At 44.4% G+C, this 22,322-nt stretch overlaps 1 protein-coding gene across 1 annotated transcript in view; it reads right to left on the reverse strand.

The window, feature by feature from the left end:
- Positions 1 to 10,844: 10,844 nt before the first annotated feature.
- The window catches only part of alk (ALK receptor tyrosine kinase), a 516,591-nt gene continuing 505,113 nt past the window's right edge, over positions 10,845 to 22,322 (reverse strand). Inside the window, 7 exon segments of the mRNA XM_034205980.1 lie at positions 10,845 to 12,797; positions 12,799 to 12,965; positions 12,967 to 13,413; positions 13,415 to 13,699; positions 14,320 to 14,410; positions 15,503 to 15,637; positions 15,901 to 16,002. Of these exon segments, the coding sequence (XP_034061871.1) occupies positions 12,632 to 12,797; positions 12,799 to 12,965; positions 12,967 to 13,413; positions 13,415 to 13,699; positions 14,320 to 14,410; positions 15,503 to 15,637; positions 15,901 to 16,002 (1,393 nt within the window). The 3' untranslated portion in view covers positions 10,845 to 12,631.

Raw genomic sequence — 22,322 nt, forward strand, 5'->3', positions numbered from 1 at the left:
GTTTGCTGTCCTGGCTCCAGGATGGTGGAATGAGCTCCCCATTGACATCAGGACGGCAGATAGCTTGCACACCTTCCGGCGCAAACTGAAAACTCATCTCTTTCGACTCCACTTCAAGCGATAGAACTATTAACGAAGCACTTATATACTAATAAAGGACTGGCTTATCTAAAGCCAGTTGAGTAGCACTTGAAATGTTTGGCTCTATGAAACCTGATGTACTTATATGATTCTGTTTTCTTCAAGTTTGTATTTTGTTGGTCGAACGCACTTATTGTAAGTCGCTTTGGATAAAAGCGTCAGCTAAATGCAATGTAATGTAATGTAATGTAATGTAGGCTATATGTTAATGAATGCACTGAAAGCAGCTCGCAGAGAGCTCCACTGGATGAGCAAAGTTGTGAGATACAATGAAGCCTCTTAGTTCAGACTCTCATGGTGACGTGTGCATTATCACAACTTTGCTGTCTGAAAATCATAGCAGCAAAAATACCATGCTTTCTTTGGATATAACTTCTGGAATAATGGTTAGACTCAGTGGCGAACCGTGGCCATCACAACTTGACCTTCTGTAGACACACCCACCCCCCGCCGCCGCCCCCCCTTCCGCGGCATTATAATGTCCGTCTTTTCACTGAATTGTCGTCTTGAAAAGGGTACTCGCAACAATTCCGCAACAACTTCATCTTCACCTGTTGCACTTGTCATTTCAACGTTAAAAACAATAAAATGGCATGAATTGCTTCGTCGCATTCATCTAGATCAGAGGTGGGGAAGCTCCGGCCCCCGGGGCGCATACGGCCCGCGAGACAATTTGGTACGGCCCTCGAGGTAATTTATAAACACACGCAAAAAAGAAAAAGTGAGTGCCTGTTTTTCCTGGCAAAGGTCAGGGTCCATGAACACAATACGAGCATAACGTGTCATCACGTGGTATATGTCTCGTCAGACAGGGGTGCAGTTCTGACAGAGAGCACCAGAACGTGGCTCGGCACTTCAGATAAGGAGCCGTACACAGTGCTTGAATTGGAATGAAAAAGGTGCCAGTACTCTAAAATCAGCAACTTTTTCAAGTCAATTTTATATATACAGCCCACAAACAAGAATTTGGCTACTATAATGCTGGTGGGTTTGTCTCTTTACTACTGTATATTTTAGAAAGGTTCACTGTACTTAACATTTTTTATGATAGGCAGCGGATATGGCTAAAGCTCAATATTAACAGAAAATATAGCAATCAAAGTCTAGATCTTCTGCTGAAGACACATGAAGCAGAGACCTTTCAGGTGAGAGCCCCTCTGATGTTCAACATTAATGACAAGGAAACAAAGCTCTGGTCAGAAGCATTTTTTATAAAAGCTTAACAAAATTAAGTATTTCTGTACATTTTGAATGCAATCTAACTTTCCAACTCAGAAAACGAAAAAACGAAAAAGTGCCAAAAGTCTTCTCACATGGCTGAGCTGCTTTGCAATATACTTCACCACTGAAGAATACAAATATGTATAAAGTAAACTATGATGCAATCTAATTTTCCAACTCAGAAAAATGATAAAGAGCATGAACAAAGAACATGTAAAAACAAATGCAAAATTTGCACAATCTAAAATGAGAAACTGTAACTGCAAGTAACAAAGTCTGAGCCATGGTAAAGAGTTACATTGAACACCAAGCTGATCAGATAACTCCCTGGTTGGTCTGAAGTCCTTCTACCTCCAGGATCTGTACAAATCGGCACATTATGCCAAAAGTCTTCTCACTGGGTGAGCTGCTTTGCAATATACTTCACATTGTTAGAAAAGGCTCCAGAAGGCCTTGGGGACATCAGTATCAGGGGCTGGAGCTGGACAGGCTCTTTCATCAGCACTTCTCCTTCCCTTTGCCAGCCAGGACCTCACATACTGTTCCGGATTGAACTGTCCTAGTGATGGTCCATTACATTTAATGAAAACCAGGCTGGACAGTCGGCTGACAGAGAGAGCATTCCTTTTTGCAGTAAGGATATCGTTCATGCAGCTGAATGCCCGCTCACACTCACTAGTGGAGACAGCGATGGTTCGGACTGCTTTCAGTAGAGGCTCCATGGCAGCAGGTGTACGGGATGCCCTGGTTTCCTTGTATTCGCGAAAGCCCTGAACAGTCTCTCTTCTGTCCACTTTCAGCACTTCGCACAAACGTAGCACCTCTACGTCCCCATACTGTACGTCTAACTCCTCTTCAGGCCAACTTCCAGGATGGATAACTTTCATGTCCTGGATTAGCTGATTGTCCCGGGCCTCCCGGCCATGTAATGGGATTTCTCTTGTGCTGACATGAGAGGAGGTTGTGGAAGTCATTCTGTGTCTCAGATTCTCTACCATACTGCGGAAAAAACTGACCTGCATGAATCTGTACAAGCCTGCCATTCTCACGCAGGGCAACACCCTTGAAGGACTTCTCAGCTAGAGCTGTATGAACTGTAGTCATGTGTGGGCCAGGCATGGTGACCATGGATTCAAAAAACTCGTATTTCTCGAGTTAAGAGCCTATCTGCTGTAGGCAGTGTCATCTCTCTTTTTTGGAGTTGCCGAGAGAGGTCGCTGAGCTCTGTGAGCGCATCGTACATCAGTCCCAGATTGCTGACAAACGTTGCAGATGTGAGCACATCATCCAGGCCCTTGTACTTTGCTCTGTCTCTGGAATCCCTGCTCGTGTCGTTTGCAGCATTTGTGAAGTGATCATGAAGCACTCTGTAGTTTTCCCAGACTGCTCTGACGCTCCTTTCACTTGAAGCCACCCAGCGGATGGACAAAACACGCCCTATCACCAGGAGACGCTGTCCGACTGCTTGCGCACACTGCGCTAACTGCCTCTGATTTTTGGGGGAGGCATGGAACAAGGAATAGAGTTTGTCAAAAAAGATCTGGAAATGATTGAGCCCTGAGACCTCCTTGACCACATCCCCGACTGCCAGCTCTAAACGATGATTGGAGCAGTGCCACACAAACAGGCTTGGGAATTTACTACACAACTGGGTAGCAACGCCTGTTCTCTTCCCTAGCATGACTGAAGCCCCATCACATGCAAAAGAAACGAAACACTGACCTAAAAAGTCCTCGTTAAAATCTCTTCCAAGACACTCCATTAACGCCTTTGTAATGTCATCAGCCGTTGTTCCATCCAACTCGATCAGCTCCCAAAAAAACGTTTCGGGCTCAGCATCAGCTAATGCTGAGCGTAGACACACAACAAGCACCGTTTTACCACTAATAGTGGTAGATTCATCGACCAAAACACAGAGTTTTCTTTGGTTTTCTGTAATGTCTTTTGCCATTTTTTTCTTCAGCTCATGAGCTATGTGGTCGATGATTTCGCCACAGGTTTTATTGGAGTGCAAAACCCTGCCCACGTTCAGCCCATTCAGTTTCTGTACATTCAAATCAATTGGCATGTCTGTGAATGGCCGGCTATGTTTGCCAATTTTATATGCCGTTCGAAAAACTCTGATAGTGGTGTCTAATTCAGATTTATGCATAGACTGCACTTGATGTTGAATAGTTTCACGTGAAGCAGATGTAAGGATGTCAGCAGCTTTTACATGGGCTTGTGATTCTTTATGTTCTTTGATTTTTTTTTCTCAGGCTAGCTTGTTGTTTGCCCTTGTCAACACCGAAATGAGACACTGCACACTCACCCCATTCAGTTGACAGTTTCAGTCCTTGTCCAGTGTGTATTCCCAAAGATTTGACATCTCTGCATATCCGACATCCTAGCTTCTTATCTTTAAGAAGGAGCCATGCATTGGTCTTGCAAAAATATTGCACCTGGTCCGTTGTCCAGCAGTCAGGTGCATCGCTTTGCCCGGTGTTGGTGGTGGCAGTTGCGCCAGCAGCAGCTAACGTTAGAGGCTCTGGAGGAGGCGGCGGAGCTAGTGCTAATGCTAATGCACTAGAACTTGGAGCAGGAGGATCAACCAAAGAAAGCTCCCCATCAGACACAATTTCCAACACAGGCACAGCATTCTCTGTATTTGAAGTTTCTTCCGAACCGCTGTCTTTTTGCACTTTTATTAATCCACGCTAACATTTTAGAAATGCTAATTTGTGACGTGACTTGCTTTCCTTCTCTCGGGGGCGTGCCTGCTCTGTTCTATCACTCTACATAGCCACCCACTGGGTGGGAGTTGCACTGCATAAACACAACACACGTGCATCTAGGTATGTAAATTGTAAAGCATTAAAACATGGTTTTACTAACAGTTTTCAGTATGTTGTTACTTCGGCATTATTATTATTATTATTTTGAAACGTGTATTACTATTAAATCACGGTCAAATAGGTTAATTTTGACATAGTCGTTTCCACCACAGTATTTACATGGAGAAGATAAACCCCGCCCCCTCTCCAGCACGTTCTGTTTGAATGACAGGAGTAAACAGCTGACAGCCGCTGTGAAACTCCAGCGGTTAGAGCAATGAGAATGTCCGTTCGGCACCTCATGACGCATCTACTGAGTACCGGGCGGCTGTATATATATATATGGATGTATAATAAGAACGGCGGGAGAGGTGTTGAGTACTGGCACGGTGCATGAGTACCGGAGTACCGCCAGCATGCCGGTACTGAGCAAGAAGTGCCGGTACTCCATGGGTCAGAACCAGAAGTGCCGGTACTGCGTACCGGTGAGTACCGGCCCAATTCCAGCACTGCCGTACACATGCCGCAGTTTTTGCGTGGCTGTGTCTTTAGTTGAAAGCCCAGTGGCGATCTGTTCATCTGTCATACTGATCATACAGTCAATAGCTTTGTTGTTATTAGCATCTGGTTAGCTAGCTATGCTAACGAATATAAGAAGCTTTTTCTACAACCAGTGAGGTAAAGGCACATCTTTATATGATCATTATAGTTATAAAAAAAATAAGAGAATAAAGTAAACAGGTATACAATACTATATGACAGTAAAACAAATTGTTATTAATAAACAAGAATACAGTTTGAAAGGGGAGTGATTTGTAAAATATCCATAAAGAAAAAGTAAATATGCTTACAGGTCTGTTTCATATGGGTGTTGAGAGATGATCTCTTAATGTTGCTCTCAAAGTACACCAGATTGATGCTTTTAACTTCAACCCATAAAAAAAAAATCTTCCCGGGGGAGCATGCCCCCCGGACCCCCCTAGAGGAGGTTAGGTCCCCCCCCACTTAAATCATGTCCACATGGATAGGAAACTAAATTTGCACACATCTTGTGTAGACATCTTTCTGTTTTGGTGGTCATGCCACAACCGTGCACGTGCGTGCATGCATGCGCGAGTCATGGTAAGATATCTGGATTAAGAGGTTGCTTTTTCTTTGCACAGCACGAAAGAAAGAAGAAATAAATGGGTTGTGATTTTAGTATTTTTAAGATGAGGTCAATAATTTGTACGGCCCTCGGAGGATGTTGAAAAAATTGAAATGGCCCTTGAGAGGAAAAAGGTTCCCCACCCCTGATCTAGATCCTCTGTCTCGAGCCAGTTAACTAGCGGGCCTTCTAGAATACCCTGGAACCGAGGGGAACTCTGAAAGAATACGCCCATTGGCTACAAATCAATATATGATTGGTTGATCAAACTGTCAATCCAAACGTACGCTCTCATTCAGTGCAATGGCCAGGGCATTCGATCAAGGATGTAGAATACCTTGGTTGAAGGATATTCTACCCAGAGACCCAGAACAATATCTGATTGGTTGCTTTCTTTTCTACTGACATGCGTAGTGCATGGTCCGAGAAGGACAAATAAATCAACGTAACACTGTAATACTACAGATCAACAACACGGATACGATTCTCATTTATTCATTTTATATACATTTTATTACATTTTATTTATATAATTAAATCAATTTTTTGTTTGTTTTATCTGAGTGTTCCAGGGTATTCTCTGAATACCTTGAAGGCCCTGACGGTTCGCCACTGGTTAGACTTCCCTGTGTTGCTCTTCTTTCTGTTTGGCTACCCTGAGTCTTGTATTAGAATGGTTTGATATCGGTGGTATAAATGATGTGAAGTTGAAACAAAGCTCAGACACATTGCACCACAGTGTGCTGAGTGCTTAGCTGCATCATCAGCACTCTGAGAGCGGAGATCCCCGATGGGAGACAAATGATCTCAGTGAGACTTTAGAGGAAGACTCCAGTGCTTTCTGACATGATGGAGAGCGGCACAGACACAGCTGGTGCCCGAGGAATACAGTTTGCTATCGCTAGCAAATACATCCTGGCAGCTGCATAAACCTCTACGTGTAGCGCCAACATGTTTACAATACAGGGATAATCCTGCTGGGGTCTCCATTCACCCTGTCACGGCTTATGTGCAATAATGACCAGCTCACTGTACATAATCCTCCTAACTGCTTTACCAAAGTGAGCTGTAATGGCTTGACTGAAATATTGATTTTAAATGAGTATATAACTATCTTATTCCAATGATTAGAAGGAAGAAAACAATAAATGTAGTATAACATATTCTCTATAATCTAAACAAGCATGTTAAATAGTCTCTAATTCAAACCACTTCCAATGACCACTGGCCATGTTTTTCTCTGCTACAGTGAGAAAGATGATCCAGGGTTTCATCTTTCCCTCTCCTCCTCCTCGTCCCCAGCATACTAATCTGCAGTGCAGCAGCTTGAGACTTTATTTCTGGAGATCAGCAGCTTTCTCCCCGCAGATTCTTTCACACACACATACGAGTATTGGGCCGAGGGCGACACCGTACTTCCGGTATCCGCCATTTTACGCGAGGTGCAAGCAGGCCGAGGGTTTAGCCGTACAGAGTCTAGGTGTTGCTAAGCTTCCTGTACTGAATATCATAGTCTATTGCCTTAATCAATATCTAGTCAACTCTAAAATACCACATATATGCAATGGCATGATAATATTATTGTGACAAGTGGGTATTCACCTGGTGTTTCCAGAAATTAGACGTAGATGCAGCCAAAATCGACGAAGGCCACTTTCGAGGGTCGTTTTTCCATACATCTGCAGGCAGTCTGTAAGGGCAATCCGACAACCCACACAGCTCTAGTTTACGCTGGTAACGACCTAGAGCACACCCCTCAAGTCCAGAGATGTAATCCGAAGACATGCAGCGATTTCTTCGGTCGTTAATTCAGAAAAAAAACCTAGTGCGCTCTGCCTGGCTACGTTAGCTAGCTGTTTATATTTGCACCTCCAGGAAAATGGCGTATTTATATATATATATATATTAGGGCTGTCGCGTTAATAACGCGTTAACGCAAAAAAAAATTAACGCCACTAATTATTTTAACGCGATTAACGCATGTGTATTTTTTTCCTCGGCTGCCCCGTAGTTTCAGAGCGCATCGAGTTTAAAATACCATCTGCAAGCTGATGCTGACAGCCCCGCTCCTGCTGCCTGCTTGCGGCAGACCACACTTCCACGCTCACCGGCAGGCACCGACTGGCCATCGGGAGGACCGGGAGGGTGTGTGTATGTGTGGCTCGAACGAGAGAGAGACCTTACGTGTATTGTTGTTGTTAGCATCTGGTGCTGCGCTAACGAATATAAGGAGCTGTTTAAATGAAAACAGAGGAGCGACATTTCGTCGACAACTGCGCCGAGCACTTGACTTTATGCAGGAAGCCAGACAGCGGGACATTGTATGAAAAGTCAGCACACTCAGCACAGATAGTGCGCGTAACATGATTGCAGCGTCCAGGCAGCTCCCGTTCGAGCATATGCCTTGAGTTGCACATAGCTCCAACGAACACACACACACACACACACACACACACACACACACACACACACACACACACACACACACACACACACACACACACACACACACACACACACACACACACACACACACACACACACTTTGTATTGTATTATTGTATGAGAGGTTCCAGGTTGAATTGAGGCGAATATTTGTAATGTTCAGAGGTTGTTGTGTTTAATATTCATGAGGATATTTGTCATTGTTCAAATGATAATAAACATTTGCATAAAGCATATTTGTCCACTCATATGTTGATAAGAGTATTAAAAACTTGAAAAATATTCCTCTAAGGTACATTTAGAACGGATACAAAATGTGCGATTAATTTGCGATTAATCGCGATTAACTATGGACAATCATGCGATTAATCGCGATTAAATATTTTAATCGACTGACAGCCCTAATATATATATATGGCGCGCGTTGCATTGTGGGTAGCTCGTGACGTCACTGTGTGTGAACGAATAAGAACGGAAGCAGTTGCATTAACTCCACCTCTCTAAAAATCGTCCATCTCTCTTTAAAAATGTTGTCTAATTCTAATTAAAAAAAAATTATTATTACATTAATCTCTCTTCAAAATCAGTATCCACCTGTAAAAAATACAATGTCCATCTTTAATTAAAGAATATTGTCCACCTTTGTTAAAAACATAGTCTAATCTTAAAAAAAACCTTTTCTGATTCTAATCAAAAACATTGCATACTTCTAATAAAAATACATCGTCCACCTCTCCTGAAAATGTTCCTCCTCTTTTGAAATACATCCTCCATCTCCATTCAAAGTCATCGTCCACCTGATAAACTCATTCCCCAGCTCTCTTAGGACAGCCTGGCCATGGGGCTACCGAGGCATGTATCTTTGTTCCCACGATGAAGTTCATCCTTTATCAACCCAACTTCAGAATGTTTCTGAAGTGTGTTCACTTGTGTTTTATAAACGTCATCGTCCTCCTCGCCTATCTATTGCAGTGACTGAGGTTCCATACAGCGAGGGAGTGGATATTCCACAGCCAGCAGAGCAGCTAGCTAGCAGAGCAGCTAGCTAGCAGAGCAGCTAGCTAGCAGAGCAGCTAGCTAGCAGAGCAGCTAGCTAGCAGAGCAGCTAGCTAGCAGAGCAGCTAGCTAGCAGAGCAGCTGTTGTTTACAGTCGTCTGAACAGGTTCCAGTGTGAGGATTCGAGGCAGGAGAGCAATCTCTGGAAACATCATTCTGGGATGGCGACACTTGCTGAATGTCAGTGGAAAGCAGTCGGCCATCTTTCTAAGCCTGTTTGATCTCCTCATGAATGTCTATAGAGACGTGCTCGCCTCTTGGCCTTTTGTTCGCACATTCTCTTCTGTACTCTCTCACAGAACGTTGGCTACTGATTGAGCCATTGCACTGCCTCTGTAGATTTGCTTTTATCACATTTGTTTTCTGTCTGTGTTTTTCTTCTTTTTTATTATAGTTTGTTTCTTATCTTTTACCTGTAAGGGGCAATAGAGTCAAACATTGAAAAGGAAAAGGAAGGCTCCTCTGCAGTAAATCAAATCTGCCGTGCAACATGGGTAGCTTACATAGGAGCCTCAAACTGTTTTAATCTACCACATACAGCTAGCTGAAGCCATGAAGGGAGACACGCTGAGAAAATACATTTACACATCTTTTTATCAGAGATGTCAAATGTACGGTCTGCATGACTGTGAGGCGCGTCCCAATATGTAAACACTAAAAGCAAGTTCCGGTGATTGATGTTGTGATCGCTTCATTATCAAACCCAGCAGATGCTTTGTCTCCTGTAGGAGCGGCATGAGGTCAATATCAGAGGTTAATGGTAACGTGTAAAATCAGGAGGACTACAATCATCCTGATTAAACAGTCTGGTCTGCCTCATTTGTAACAAATACAGACCATAACTAATGGCCGCTTGATTCTGATTTCTCTATGTTGGCTCAAGGAGCTGGAATCTGTCAAATAATACACTAGAGACTGTACCGAGGCCATCTGTCAGGGAGACTATTGTTTCACCTTCCATTATCTGATTTTTTTTTTTGAGGAGTGGGATGGATCTAAATAATGAATGCTAGTGATTTTAAAGGCATTATGCCACTCTGAATAGCTGGTGGACAGGAGTCACCCCCCGCCATTACCACTATAGCTTTTACCAAAACCACTTTATGTCAACAATTGTTTGTGTTGCCAATAACTTGTAACCCTCCTATTGTCTTAGTCTCTCTCTCCCCCCCCTTACTTTGGTGTTGGCGGTCAAATTTGACCGGTCCTGTTTTAACTGCTATTACATTAACACAAAAACCATTAATCATCACCAAATGTCATTTAACACCCTTTCAAACTGTAAATATTGTATCAGACTACTGGTATACATGAAGAACTGCAGTAAATATACAAAGAATAGACACTGAACATGTATTGCGTGTGATCCATGTGGGGGGATGGGCACATAAGAGCGGACAATGTATCAAATTGTTCTGGGTTTGTGTTTGCCAGGTGTGATCCATGTGGGGGGATGGGCACATAAGAGCGGACAATGTATCACATTGTTGTGTGTGTTTGCCAGGTGTGATTCACATGGGGGGATTGGACCATGGATTGAACACATCTAGAGTATGTGTGTGTGTGTGGGTGTTTGTGTGTGTGTTTAATCGGATCCGGATGGTTACTAATTCCTTTTCTTTATGGTGGTCATTTTTGACCGGGAACACCATCAAAGTTCACTAAATCATCCAAAATTCAATGAAAGTGGTGATCAGCAATTGTATATGTTCAAATGTCTACTGTGAAGGATATCATAAAGCCTTAATGCAATTGAATGTAAAACAAAAAAGTTCTGATTGATGAAAGTAGTAAATTGGTCAGATTTGACCCGAAGACAACAGGAGGGTTAAACAACTGCTGTCAGAATATCAATGATGTTGCATTTTACAGCCCTATTACATCAAAGTTAAAGAAGAAAAACACTACTAATTTTACACTAAACTGTGATTGATGGCTGTGTTTCAAGAATGTAATCAGCAGTCGCACTTCCGTTATAATGAATGTGGCCCAGATCCTAAAGAGTGCACACAGACTAACGGTCATTATATAGTAATTTATTCATTTTGGCGAATGTCATCAGAAGGGCAATTGACAGCTTTTAACAGAGCCATAGTACAATACTTTATAATTACAACATTTACAGGTGCGGATTCAGTTTGTCTTTACATCAAACAATGGAGATGAGCTGTGAAGGAACACAATGAATGCACAGAAGACGAAACAAACAATACTTTTCATTGGCCAAGATTCACCTCGGCCTACAGGAATGCTTTTATCTCGAACCGTCACCAGCGCCATGACGGACACACGGCTGCTCAGCTTCACAGTACACTGACAGGAGGCCAAATACGTGACGCATGTCGTTTAGCGAGACATCAACACATGGTGCTGTCACATAGATACTGTATGGAACGGTGATTCAACTGAAGGTAGACTTTAAACACAGACACCGTGTGTGGAAGTGAGACTCGGGGGTCTCAGCGTTCAGTCACATGTGGAGCAGTAGCAGTTTGTATCCAAACGTTTCACTCAGACTCATTTGTATTCCACAACAGCCATCCTGTGATAGAAAAGATGAAAATATGCAAATGTCGAGACGTAGAGTGCTTTGAGATGGCAATTTGAAGGTTAAGATTGATTCAGCGATATCCACTTTGTTTCTATATCTGGACACAAAAGGGGAAAACTTTTTTTTTTTTGTAACAAGAAAGAAATTGATAAAAGGTTACTGAAAAAAAGCGATAAGAAAAGACAACGGTCTCAGAGCACTCTATCAACCAAAGCAACTTGTGAACAAAAGCAGAGTGTGTTCCAGAAGTCCAAAGGTGAACTCTTTAATGTGTCTGAATGCGGCTCCTCTATAATCTGCCGTGTTCTTCTGTCGCTGTGTTTGTGTTTATCCGTCTGCTCCTGAATGAGGTCGCGACCAAGCGGCATACTCTCCAGTCTTATACAGTCTATGGTCGTGACTCAGCAGTCATTACACAGCGTTTAGGACATTTAGGGTTGATGTGTTTCTGTTCAATCTCTCCTTTTCTCTTTTTTCCAAAAAGATATCCCTGGGTTTTAAAGTGAAAACCAGTCGATGTAAAATGAATTTGTTTGGATTTGAGGAAAGCCTGTTTATGAATAATTTATAGAGCCACTTCCAAATAATAAATAAACAAATGAATAAATAAACAAGCAGGCAAGCAAACACCAACAAACACATTTTTCCCCAGTAGTTTTCTTTTTCGTATAAATGTCTGGTAATCCAGAGTCTGATCCTTGAAAAATAGTCTGATACGAGTTATTGAGCACACTGCTGTTCTCCAAAAGCGTGTGGTAGGGGTCAGTGTGAGGGGGGGGTCAGTGTGAGGGGGGGCACGGGTTGCTGCAGCTGGAGACAACACTGCTTCAGTCAGACCGGTCACTAAAGTCTGACTGAAAGTTTGAAGTTTGGCAAAATATAGAGATTTGAACCCTCCTAATAATCCATTCTCACAGCAAAGAGACATCCTCTGATGAACACATGAGCTCCTGCTCTCTCTCAGATGGAAAGTTCTCCATGTGTGTCTCACTCAGTCATGATCCCTCCAGCATTGAAAAAATACATTTTTTGAATTCTTAAAACTAGCATTTGCTCTACATTCTGCATCCCAAAGCTTTTGTTTCTATTTCTCTGCTGTGCTTAGCATCCGAGTGGGATCTGAACACAGCTCTAGGTTCTGAGGCTCCATCCAGATGCTCAGCCACGCCTGGAGGGAGGAACCAACATGGTGGGACGGTAGGGGGTGTAAAAGGGTCTCTGTCTGTACAGTGTGGAAAAAGAGTACAGGCATGTGGGCTAAAGCACGGTGGCGTTGTGGCCCTCCATCCTGGGCAGCCGGGGGTCCTGTACTGTCCCCATGGTAACCAGGAGCGGACGGCTGTCCTCGGACAAACCCGAGCGACCCAGGGTCACTGAAGCCCCCCTCTGGTGGGCGGAGGCCATGGAGAGGCCCTGCTGGGGCTGGGGGGGCCGCAGGGGGGTTGGGGTGCACGGCCTCCAGCGGCAGGCCCTGCTCCTGGTAGCCGTAGCCGATGTTCCCACAGGGGAACCGCCTCAGTCTGTAGAGGGGGACCGGGGGCAGCGCGGCCGAATCTAAGAGCAGAGGGGACTGGGCAGCGGGAGGGGGGGGGCGGGGGCAGCAGAGGCCTGCAGAGACCCTGCTGCTGCTGCTGCTGCTGGTGGTGCAGCATCTGCAGGTGGTGCTGCTGGAGCTGCTGCTGGTGGAGCTGCTGCTGGTGCTGTTGCTGGAGCTGCTGCTGGTGCTGCAGCCCCAGGGCCCCCGCCACCTCAGCCACGGTCCGGCCCACATGCTCCTGCCCCTCCCCCGGGACCCTGCCGCTGCCCTCTCCTGCAGCCCCCACACCCCCCTGCCTCTGCTGCTGCTGCTGCTGCTGCTTCCTCTGCTGCAGGAACCAGGACCCGTAGGTGGGGTTCCACAGGGTGGTGCTCTTCCCGTTGGGGCCCTCCTTCTCCTGCGGCTGACCCTGGATGAACGCCAGGTTGATGTGCCCCCCCTCAGGGCCGTGCTGGGGGGGGATGTGCGGGCCCTTGGCAGTGAGCGTAGAGGCGGCTGGGGAGGGTGACCGTGTTGCTGGTTGTCATGGCGATCTGCGTGTGAGGCTGCTGGTGGAGGTAGGGGGGGGGCGACGTCTGTGCTTTAGCCTCCAATGCTGCGCTCGTCTCCGCGCTGTGCTCCCCCCGTCTCAGGGGGTCTCCTGTAGGATAGGAGGGGGGGGGCTGCTGGACCTCCCCATCATGCACCGGGGCGTTCACCAGTACCGTCGGAGCCGAGGGGTCCCGCTCCTCCTCTTCTGGGACAGGTCCATACTCTACAGGCAGCGGCATGGTCACCACGTCAGGGTCCTAAAGAGGGGGATATCAGAGGTTAAGGTGAGAAAGTATCAATAATAATAAAGCGTCAGTGTGCTGCTGGTGAACTATCACTCTTCTTATTTTGCCTATAGCTGCTGTATTTACCCAGGCTCAAAGTCTCACATGTGATACACCACTCTGAATACATTTCAGGTGTTGAATAGAGAGAAAGTGAACCGCGTCTTTTTATTGTCCTAAAAAAGCAACATTTCAAGATGCATGACATCTTCTTCAGACAGGTCATTAACACCTAGCTAGCTAGTTAGCTCAGTAGTTCCAGTTAGCTGGTGGACTGTTGAACTGTAAAGCAGCATGTGGGGGCTCTTTAGTGTTCTCCCTCTGAAACAGGAGCTTATCATAAGGTAGGTAGACTCCTATACAGCTGATATGTTATATGTTCAATGTAATTGTGACTCCCAAAGTGGGGTAAGATTGATCAATAACACTAAATAGATTAACAACAAGTAATCTTTGAATTCAGAAACATGTTTTGATGAAGCTCCTTAAGCACCTATCTTGGGTTATCCTTGACAGAAATCCGATACAGGCTTGGAGTAATACGTAAAGACAGAAAACCCCAATAGAAATCCCACAGTGCTCTGATTGGTTACCTGCAGGCAGTAGTCTATTCTCTCCAGGATGGTGGAGAAGTTGGGCCTGTCTTCAGGCTGATGCTGCCAGCTCTGAGTCATTATGCGGTATCTGAAGAAACACACAGGGACAAGAACACATGCTGAAAATACAATTGAAATACAATCTTTGCAGATGCAGAGAAGAAGATAAACTAACCCTGGAACATACTAATCAGAGAAGTGAACAAATAACTAAGAAACATTTTCATGGAACTGAAAAGGCAGATTGCACCAGGATATAAGGAGATCTGGAAAGCTGCAGGTATGAAGGAAAAGCTGAGAAATCACAGAGAGGCTAAAGTGTGGCTCCAATACGTATATTAGAGAGCCAGGAAATGTGTGTGTGCATCTGCCCGTATAGCTTTTATAATAGAGTTGGCAGCGAGGCGGCGTCTGAAGTGAAAAATACAGTCTGATATCAAAATATTTTTTAAAGCTCTCTATCAGCTACCCGGCACTTCTTCCAAAGTGGGAAGCAACATGAAAGAGAAGTGTTGATGTGGTTTCCATATTGAAAGTCATCTCATCTTATTTTCTCATGCCTCCTAGGTCACGACTTGTTTACGTGTGAATATCAGCAAAACATCTGAGCCTTTCATGTCTGCCTCTATGTTTTCATTTTCATTTCTTATACCGTGTAGGGTTAGGGATCAATACAGCATCGTGATATTTGCCTCACAATGTTGTATTGATACACAGCTTCCACAATCAATCTTTTATTAAATAAATCATTACTATTGCAAATTCTAATTCAATTCCTTGCTTTTTCTGTCCACTAGATGGCGTTACATTTTTTCGGATGACATCAACAGGATTGGCTGGAAGTTGGTCAACATTAAGATGGTGTTTTTGGAGAAAGAAATCAGATCTCAAACAATAAAAATTAAATGTAAAATTGTACTGTTAGCATTTTTGTTTTGTTTTATCGCAATAGTCATGATATGCCACGTTGCTTTAAATGGCAAACATATGGTATTTTGACTTAAGTATCGTGATCATTCCATATGATTTGGCCTCCAGTGATCACACTACGTATGCTTTATGTGCGACTGAGCTTCCTTCTAGCTTGTTTATGTTTTGGAGGAGTTTAATTGGACCTCGTGGGATCACATTTCCCCTGCAGGCATGTGAAGCACTTGAATGAATTCAGATCAGCTCTTACACAGGCCCAGGGCAGTTTTTGGGTGGGTCCATTCTTCCGCCATTGGTCACAAACTCCAACACTTCCTGGTTACTGCGACTTGGATACGGCATGTAGCCCAATGAGAAGATCTCCCACAGCAGAACCCCGAAGGACCTGCAGGTAAAAAGAGGACACATCAATCACAGGGAGGGGGAGAGAGAGGGGGGGGGGGGGATCTCAGGACAAGCAAGTCATACATTAAAAGCATCTTCAGAGCTGTAAAGGATGAGCGCAGAGGACAAGACTGAGATAGAGACAAGATGGAGAATTTAACATATGGCACAGGATCAGAAGTGTTGAAGGACAGAGGAAGGTGAAACAGGAAGTATGTGAGATATAGGAGTGAGAGCTATGAGAGAGAAGTGTGAGGGACTCACCACGTGTCTGTTTTAGACGTGAAGATGCCCTCCATGAAGGCTTCAGGCGGCATCCACTTGACTGGCAGCATGGCCCGCCCCCCCTTCCTGTAATAGCTGGCCCTACACACACACACACACACACACACACACACACACACACACACACACACACACACACACACACACACACACACACACACACACACACACGTTTCCATCACTTTAGAGAACATTACGCTGGAGACTTAAGACTCATTTTCACAAGCTCAGCGCGAGTCAACCTGAACTTTATTCGTTCCTATGAGAACTCATATTTCCGTATATTCTTTTCAGTCCTGAATTTGCCTCGAGTCAACATTGTGTTACTTCCGTGGCATGTCTGTGCCACTGCAGTCCAAAGTGGATTCAGCAAATTAGCAAACAGGCTATTTTGTTCAATTTAGTTTCTCCAATTTGTTGAAAGGCAAATTGTGTACGGTAGTTGTGTATTAAAAGTTAACTAGGCTCACACACTTTAAATTTGACTTTCTAAAAGAAATGTAGCAATGCGAGCTAACCCTAAATTCAAGTTAAATATAAATATTCACCCTAAAATGTCATTATTTATGTTACGGTAGCTTACGTGTTGTCCCCAAAAGGGAAGCCGATTATGCCACAATATGCAAACAGATTGATGTGAGTAAAACACACACACTTTGAATGGATACATATTGTATGACTAACCATGTGGCTAATAACAGTTATATTGTGTTTTGTTTGCCCACTAATAATTCAAAAGGGAACATTTATAAAATGAACACCAGCATCTGTCGTGTAGCATCGTCACCATGGCAACACCACTGCCCTAAAAAAAAAGAAGAGGGTAAAGAAAAAAAGAAAAAAACATCTTGCAATTAAATCCTCGTTTGTCAGCGTCTGTATCGCCCTCTGATGCGATCGCACTCCCAGCTTCCTCACATGTGGGTGAGGGACCCTCTAAGAACTCTTATCTCTCACAGAGGGGGAGGGGGTTATTCGCCGGGCCGAGCCCCGTCTGAGTCTTTTTTAATGCTGTTTTGCAAGCAGGGTTGTCGGAGAAATGATCAGATGTGTGCTGTATCTGATTGTTGGTGCTGATGGAGGTCACTGCCCCCCCCCCCCCTCCGCTCCAGGCCCACAGCATTAACTGCTCCCCATCCATCAGCAGGAGAAATGGACACACATCAAGATGCCAGTTAAGTGGAGTTTTTCTGGGGAAAGTATCGTTTGACATTGTTTGCTGTTGCAGAGGAGTACATCTGTTTTGCCAATTATACACTTTTCCCCTTTGCAGTTGTTTGTTAACAAGTGCTTTAGATTCAATAGGACTGTAATAGCCAAGGTTTTGTTTTATGTCTGGGGGCTCTGTGCTGAGGGATGTCATTTACATCTTACAATATACACACCTTTTCAAAAATCCATCGTTGTGCCATTTTCAATTTCCAAATTCTAACAATTTTGCTAAAGAAAAGTAAACATCATTTCAAACGATAATAACCAAAAAGATGTCGCCAGTTCACGTCCCAATCGGACCAACAAATACGGAGTGTGGACTGGAGAGGAGCCAGTTCACCTCCTGGGCCACTATCGAAGTGTCCTTGAGCAAGGCATCGAACCCCCAACTGCTCACTGGCGCCGGCTAGACTGGCTGCCTCCGCTCTGACCTCTCAACTGCATGTACATGTGTAACTGTGTGTGTATTTGTAAAAAGTGTCTACTGTGTGTACTGTATGTCCCTGTATAAAACGCATGTGCGTGTATGACAGAGTGCAAACTGATAAAGGTCCATCTACTTCTTCTGATTAATACCAAGAACTACTATCAGTGCCCTGTACACCGGGATAGAACTCCGTAGCAGCCTTTAGATTATGACTCTTGATTTAGTGGGAATGCTATCTGTTATTCTACGGACGAAAAGTTTATTATTCCGCCGAAATGTTGGCCCTCTTCTCCTCCCGCATTGAACATCGCAGAAACTCTGTTCAAACATCAAAACGTTCAGCTCGGTCGGGAATCGATGGCTATTACTTTTCTCATTCATAACTTTCATAATTCCAGAGATACATCCCATAATTCATCACATTTTTAACATTGAAGTCAATGGAGAAAATCTTCAGACTTGAAAAATCTTCAAAATCTTCATGCGACTTCAACTGCTAACTGTTCCTTCATACTTTCACTCAAAAACCTCATTCCAACTTTAAAATGTTACACATCTTTCTGACATTATTCGTGTAAAACAACTTTTAAATCTGACTCTTACTCTCAGAGATATTAAACATTACATTACATTACATTGCATTTAGCTGACGCTTTTATCCAAAGCGACTTACAATAAGCAATAAACATTGTTCAGACCTTGTTAAAGAGGTTTTCTTCAGATTTTCACAATAACTAAAGAATGCAATTCCTGAAGAAATTGCTAGTGGGAATGCGTTATGCTGAAAAGCTGATGCTAAACTGCTATGCTGAAATGTAATGTGTAAGAAGAAAGTGAAGAATTTAGATTGAAATGATACGTGAACACTGGGGGCTTGAATGTGTGATGAGAGAAGAAAAGAAAGTAAAAAGGCTTGGAAAAGCAGCAGAATATTTGAACTGCAAACTTTTGAACTAACTTGATGGCGAATGATCTGTCGCCATGGCAACGACATTTGATGACACCCCATACTACGCTTAGATGCGTTGATGGCTGCATCGTTACCAAACCTGTGAAGTTCTGGGCTGTTTGGAGTATTTTCACTGAAGTTATGAGAAAACCGTGTTTCAAGGCGAGCATTGTGTTGCCATGGCAACGGCATTTGGAGAAATCTCCAAACTGTCCCTTGGATGTCTTCACGGCTGGACTGTTAGCACACTGCTACCTGAAGTCTGCTGCTCTGAGCATGTTGGAGCGATTACATCATCGTGTCCATTACACAGGTGTTGAGCTAACGAGCTCTGTAGAGATCAAAGGTTTGCATTGTTCTGAATGAGAGATGAACCTCTTACATGTGAACGTTTTGTGGAAGAACCGTAACAGATATCTGTGAAATTTCAAAGCGTGAAGCATGTCAAGGAAGTTGAGTATCTGAAGTGTAATTTTTGTGTAGTTTCGGGTTAATAATGTGGCCTTTTTGGCAGTATAACTAAAGGTTATTTCCTCACGGCTGCTGCCGTGAGGAAATATCAGCCTGAAATTACAATGGGCTTTAATGGAGGCATGTTGAAAGTTTTTGTCACTTTATGCCCTCAAGAGGCATTTTGTTTAATTAGTTTGCTTAATTATTTGTCTATTTTCAAGCTACGAGATGTTTTCCTACGTTTGTCATGATAAATTATGTCTCAGGAATGTAGGGTTTGGGAATTATGGCAGTTTTAAAAAAATATATGAAGGCACATTTCAAGATTTTCTACCCTCTAGCTGTGACATCACACACTTAATGTTAAAATGTGAAGAAAACCTCTAAAACAAGGTCTGAACAATGTTTAATATCTCTAAAAGTAAGAATCAGATTTAAAAGTTGTTTTACACAAATAATGTCAGCAAGATGTGTAACATTTTAAAGTTGGAATGAGGTTTCTGAGTGAAAGTATGAATGTTGAAGTTGAAGGGTTAGTTAGGTCTAGTTTAGCATACTCAGCCCTAGAACCACGATTTTATGGGGCCAGAAAAACTGTGAATTAGGACCCGCTAGCCGGTACTAGGCCAAGTGGAAACGCAACCAAAAACGGGCCCCGCACTTCTCGGCACGCTTAAAGCGAGCTCCGCGCTGCAATGGAAACGCGCCATTAGTATACTCTTTTTTACAATATTTTCCCCACAATATTATTATTATAATTTAACCCCTGACAATAGTCTACAGTCAGGTTGATGTGTGGAAGGTTTCCAGTTCAAATCCCTGGGCCTTTAGGGAAGGTACAAGAGTGGCAGTAACAGTCTCTCTGAGCCTTCTGAAAACAGACCCTAGAGTAACTGAAGCAGGACCTGAAGCAGGACCTGAATCAGGACCTGAATCAGGACCTGAATCAGGACCTGAAGCAGGACCTGAATCAGGACCTGAAGCAGGACCTGAAGCAGGACCTGAAGCAGGACCTGAAGCAGGACCTGAACCAGGACCTGAATCAGGACCTGAACCAGGACCTGAATCAGGACCTGAATCAGGACCTGAACCAGGACCTGAATCAGGACCTGAATCAGGACCTGAACCAGGACCTGAATCAGGACCTGAACCAGGACCTGAATCAGGACCTGAACCAGGACCTGAATCAGGACCTGAATCAGGACCTGAATCAGGACCTGAAGCAGGACCTGAATCAGGACCTGAATCAGGGGACCTGAATCAGGACCTGAAGCAGGACCTGAAACGAAACCTTAAACAGCTGGGGTAAAATATAGGACACCATACTGCTCCTTATCTTTCTTACAGTGCAGACGCTTTTCTGCTTGCTCTTGCCTCTGCTTACTTTTATGCTGATTTTCCTATTCTTATTCTCTGAAAACTTCGAGCAGCGGCTCCTGGACATTAACTTATCACTGGGACAGTTCATCTTCGTAAATAGACGGAGGGTTTCAGCCATATTTCAACATTTTTACGACAACGTCAGTCTTACAATAGCGTGGCCTAGCAACAGCTAAAGCCTGGTAGGCTACTGCTATTTAGCTTAAGCTAGTTGGTAGCAAAATGCCTCCGTTCTCTACAGATGACTTCCAGAAACTTATACAGAAGATGGCTGTGTTGGAAATGAAAATGCAACGGTTGGAAGTTAACGTGGAAGTGAATGGACTATGTCGTGGGAATGACACGACTTTACCAGTGTTGCAAAGTAATGGAGAAGGGTATGCTAACTCACAGCTAGTTAGCAGCTACAAGGATTCCAAGGAACAGGAGGGCTGTGTACCGGGTAATAAATCTACAAGTGATAGTCCTCCCTGGAACTCTCTGGGTGCAAAGCCTAAGAGTAAATCACTTCCATGGGATTTGGGAGGACGGATAACAGGCAGAGCCCAGAGCTCCGAAATCTGTGATGCGACCGGCTGGCCTGCATTGTTATCACCCAGGAAGAGCGCCTCTTCAACCCCTATTCATACTAGGAAAACAGCAGTGGACAGCTGCTAAAGGGAGAATTACAAACAATCCTCCTAAACCACCAAGTGTGCCAATCCAGAACAGATACGCTCCGCTGACCGAGAACCGGAGATCTGATGACCTGGATAACCTGTCCTCTTCACGCAGCAGGGTAAGGACCAATAGCTACTCTAAAAGTAAAAGGCTAGAGGGAAAGCTAACGACTGGGCCTGAAACTCTGATTGTGGGTGACTCTGCTGTAAGAGATGTAAAAGGTCTGTGTAATAAGAACAACACCAAAGTACTCTGTTTTCCCAAGGATGTGGTCTCTGACTTGGCTGAGAAGATCCTGCATATTGGGGCTGAACATCCGATTGTGAAGAATGTGGTACTGCACATTGGAACAAATGATGTTGTGAAACAACAGTCAGAAGTGCTGAAAGAGGACTTTAAATGTTTGTTGGAAACTGCCAGCTCTCTAAATGCAGAGGTGTTCATCAGTGGCCCTCTACCGCCAGTCAGAAGAGGAGTGGAGAGATTCAGCAGATTGTTTGCACTGAACACCTGGCTTTCAACGGCCTGTACTGACCATTCTGTTCATTTTATTGACAATTTTAACTTTTTCTGGGATCGCAGACATCTTTTCAAGGCAAATGGAGTTTGCCTGAACAAGTCAGGAGTGAAATTGTTTATCTCTAACATATTCAACTGCCTGCGTCATCAATCTGTTCCCTCTGCCAAGGACAAGCGGCAAGAGGAATCAAAACACGAGAAAGACACAACACATCACGCAGAAAACCCTGAAGAATTATCACTGCACCCGCCTGAGGAATGTTCTGATTATGGGAGACATATGAGACACATGGAGGAGTCTCCACTGCCCCCCACCCCTGTCAACGCCTTTGAGGATACTCCGTTCACCCTTTCACCCTCGCCCACCCTCCTGGAGATCGATGAACACACAAAGGAGATACAGAGGGTTGGCACCGATTCCTTCCTGGAGTTCAAAGACCAAACGAAGGCGATACGCAGGGCTGGCACCATGTCCTTTACCCCCGCTCCTCAACGACGCCCACCAAAATCACCGCGGAGACGCGCACCATCTCCCCCGTCCTCATCACCGCGCCTACGTCAACCACCCTCCCCCCCCTGGCAGCATGTCCTCTACCCCCGCACCATCTAGCCCGTCTCCATCACCGTGCCTACGTCGACCACCTCCCCTCCCTTCGAGGGGGCTTCTGCAGTCTCCGAAGCCTGATAAGGATGTGTGTGTACAAAACACAACAAACTCTTACTGATATGTGATGGGTCCAGGCTCAAGGGCGTATGGCACTCTCAACTCTTTCCAGGACATGTCGGGGCCCTGCCTGCCAG

The sequence above is a fragment of the Gymnodraco acuticeps genome, unplaced genomic scaffold (genome assembly GCF_902827175.1).
Source record: "Gymnodraco acuticeps unplaced genomic scaffold, fGymAcu1.1, whole genome shotgun sequence".
Classification (NCBI taxonomy): Eukaryota; Metazoa; Chordata; class Actinopteri; order Perciformes; family Bathydraconidae; genus Gymnodraco; species Gymnodraco acuticeps.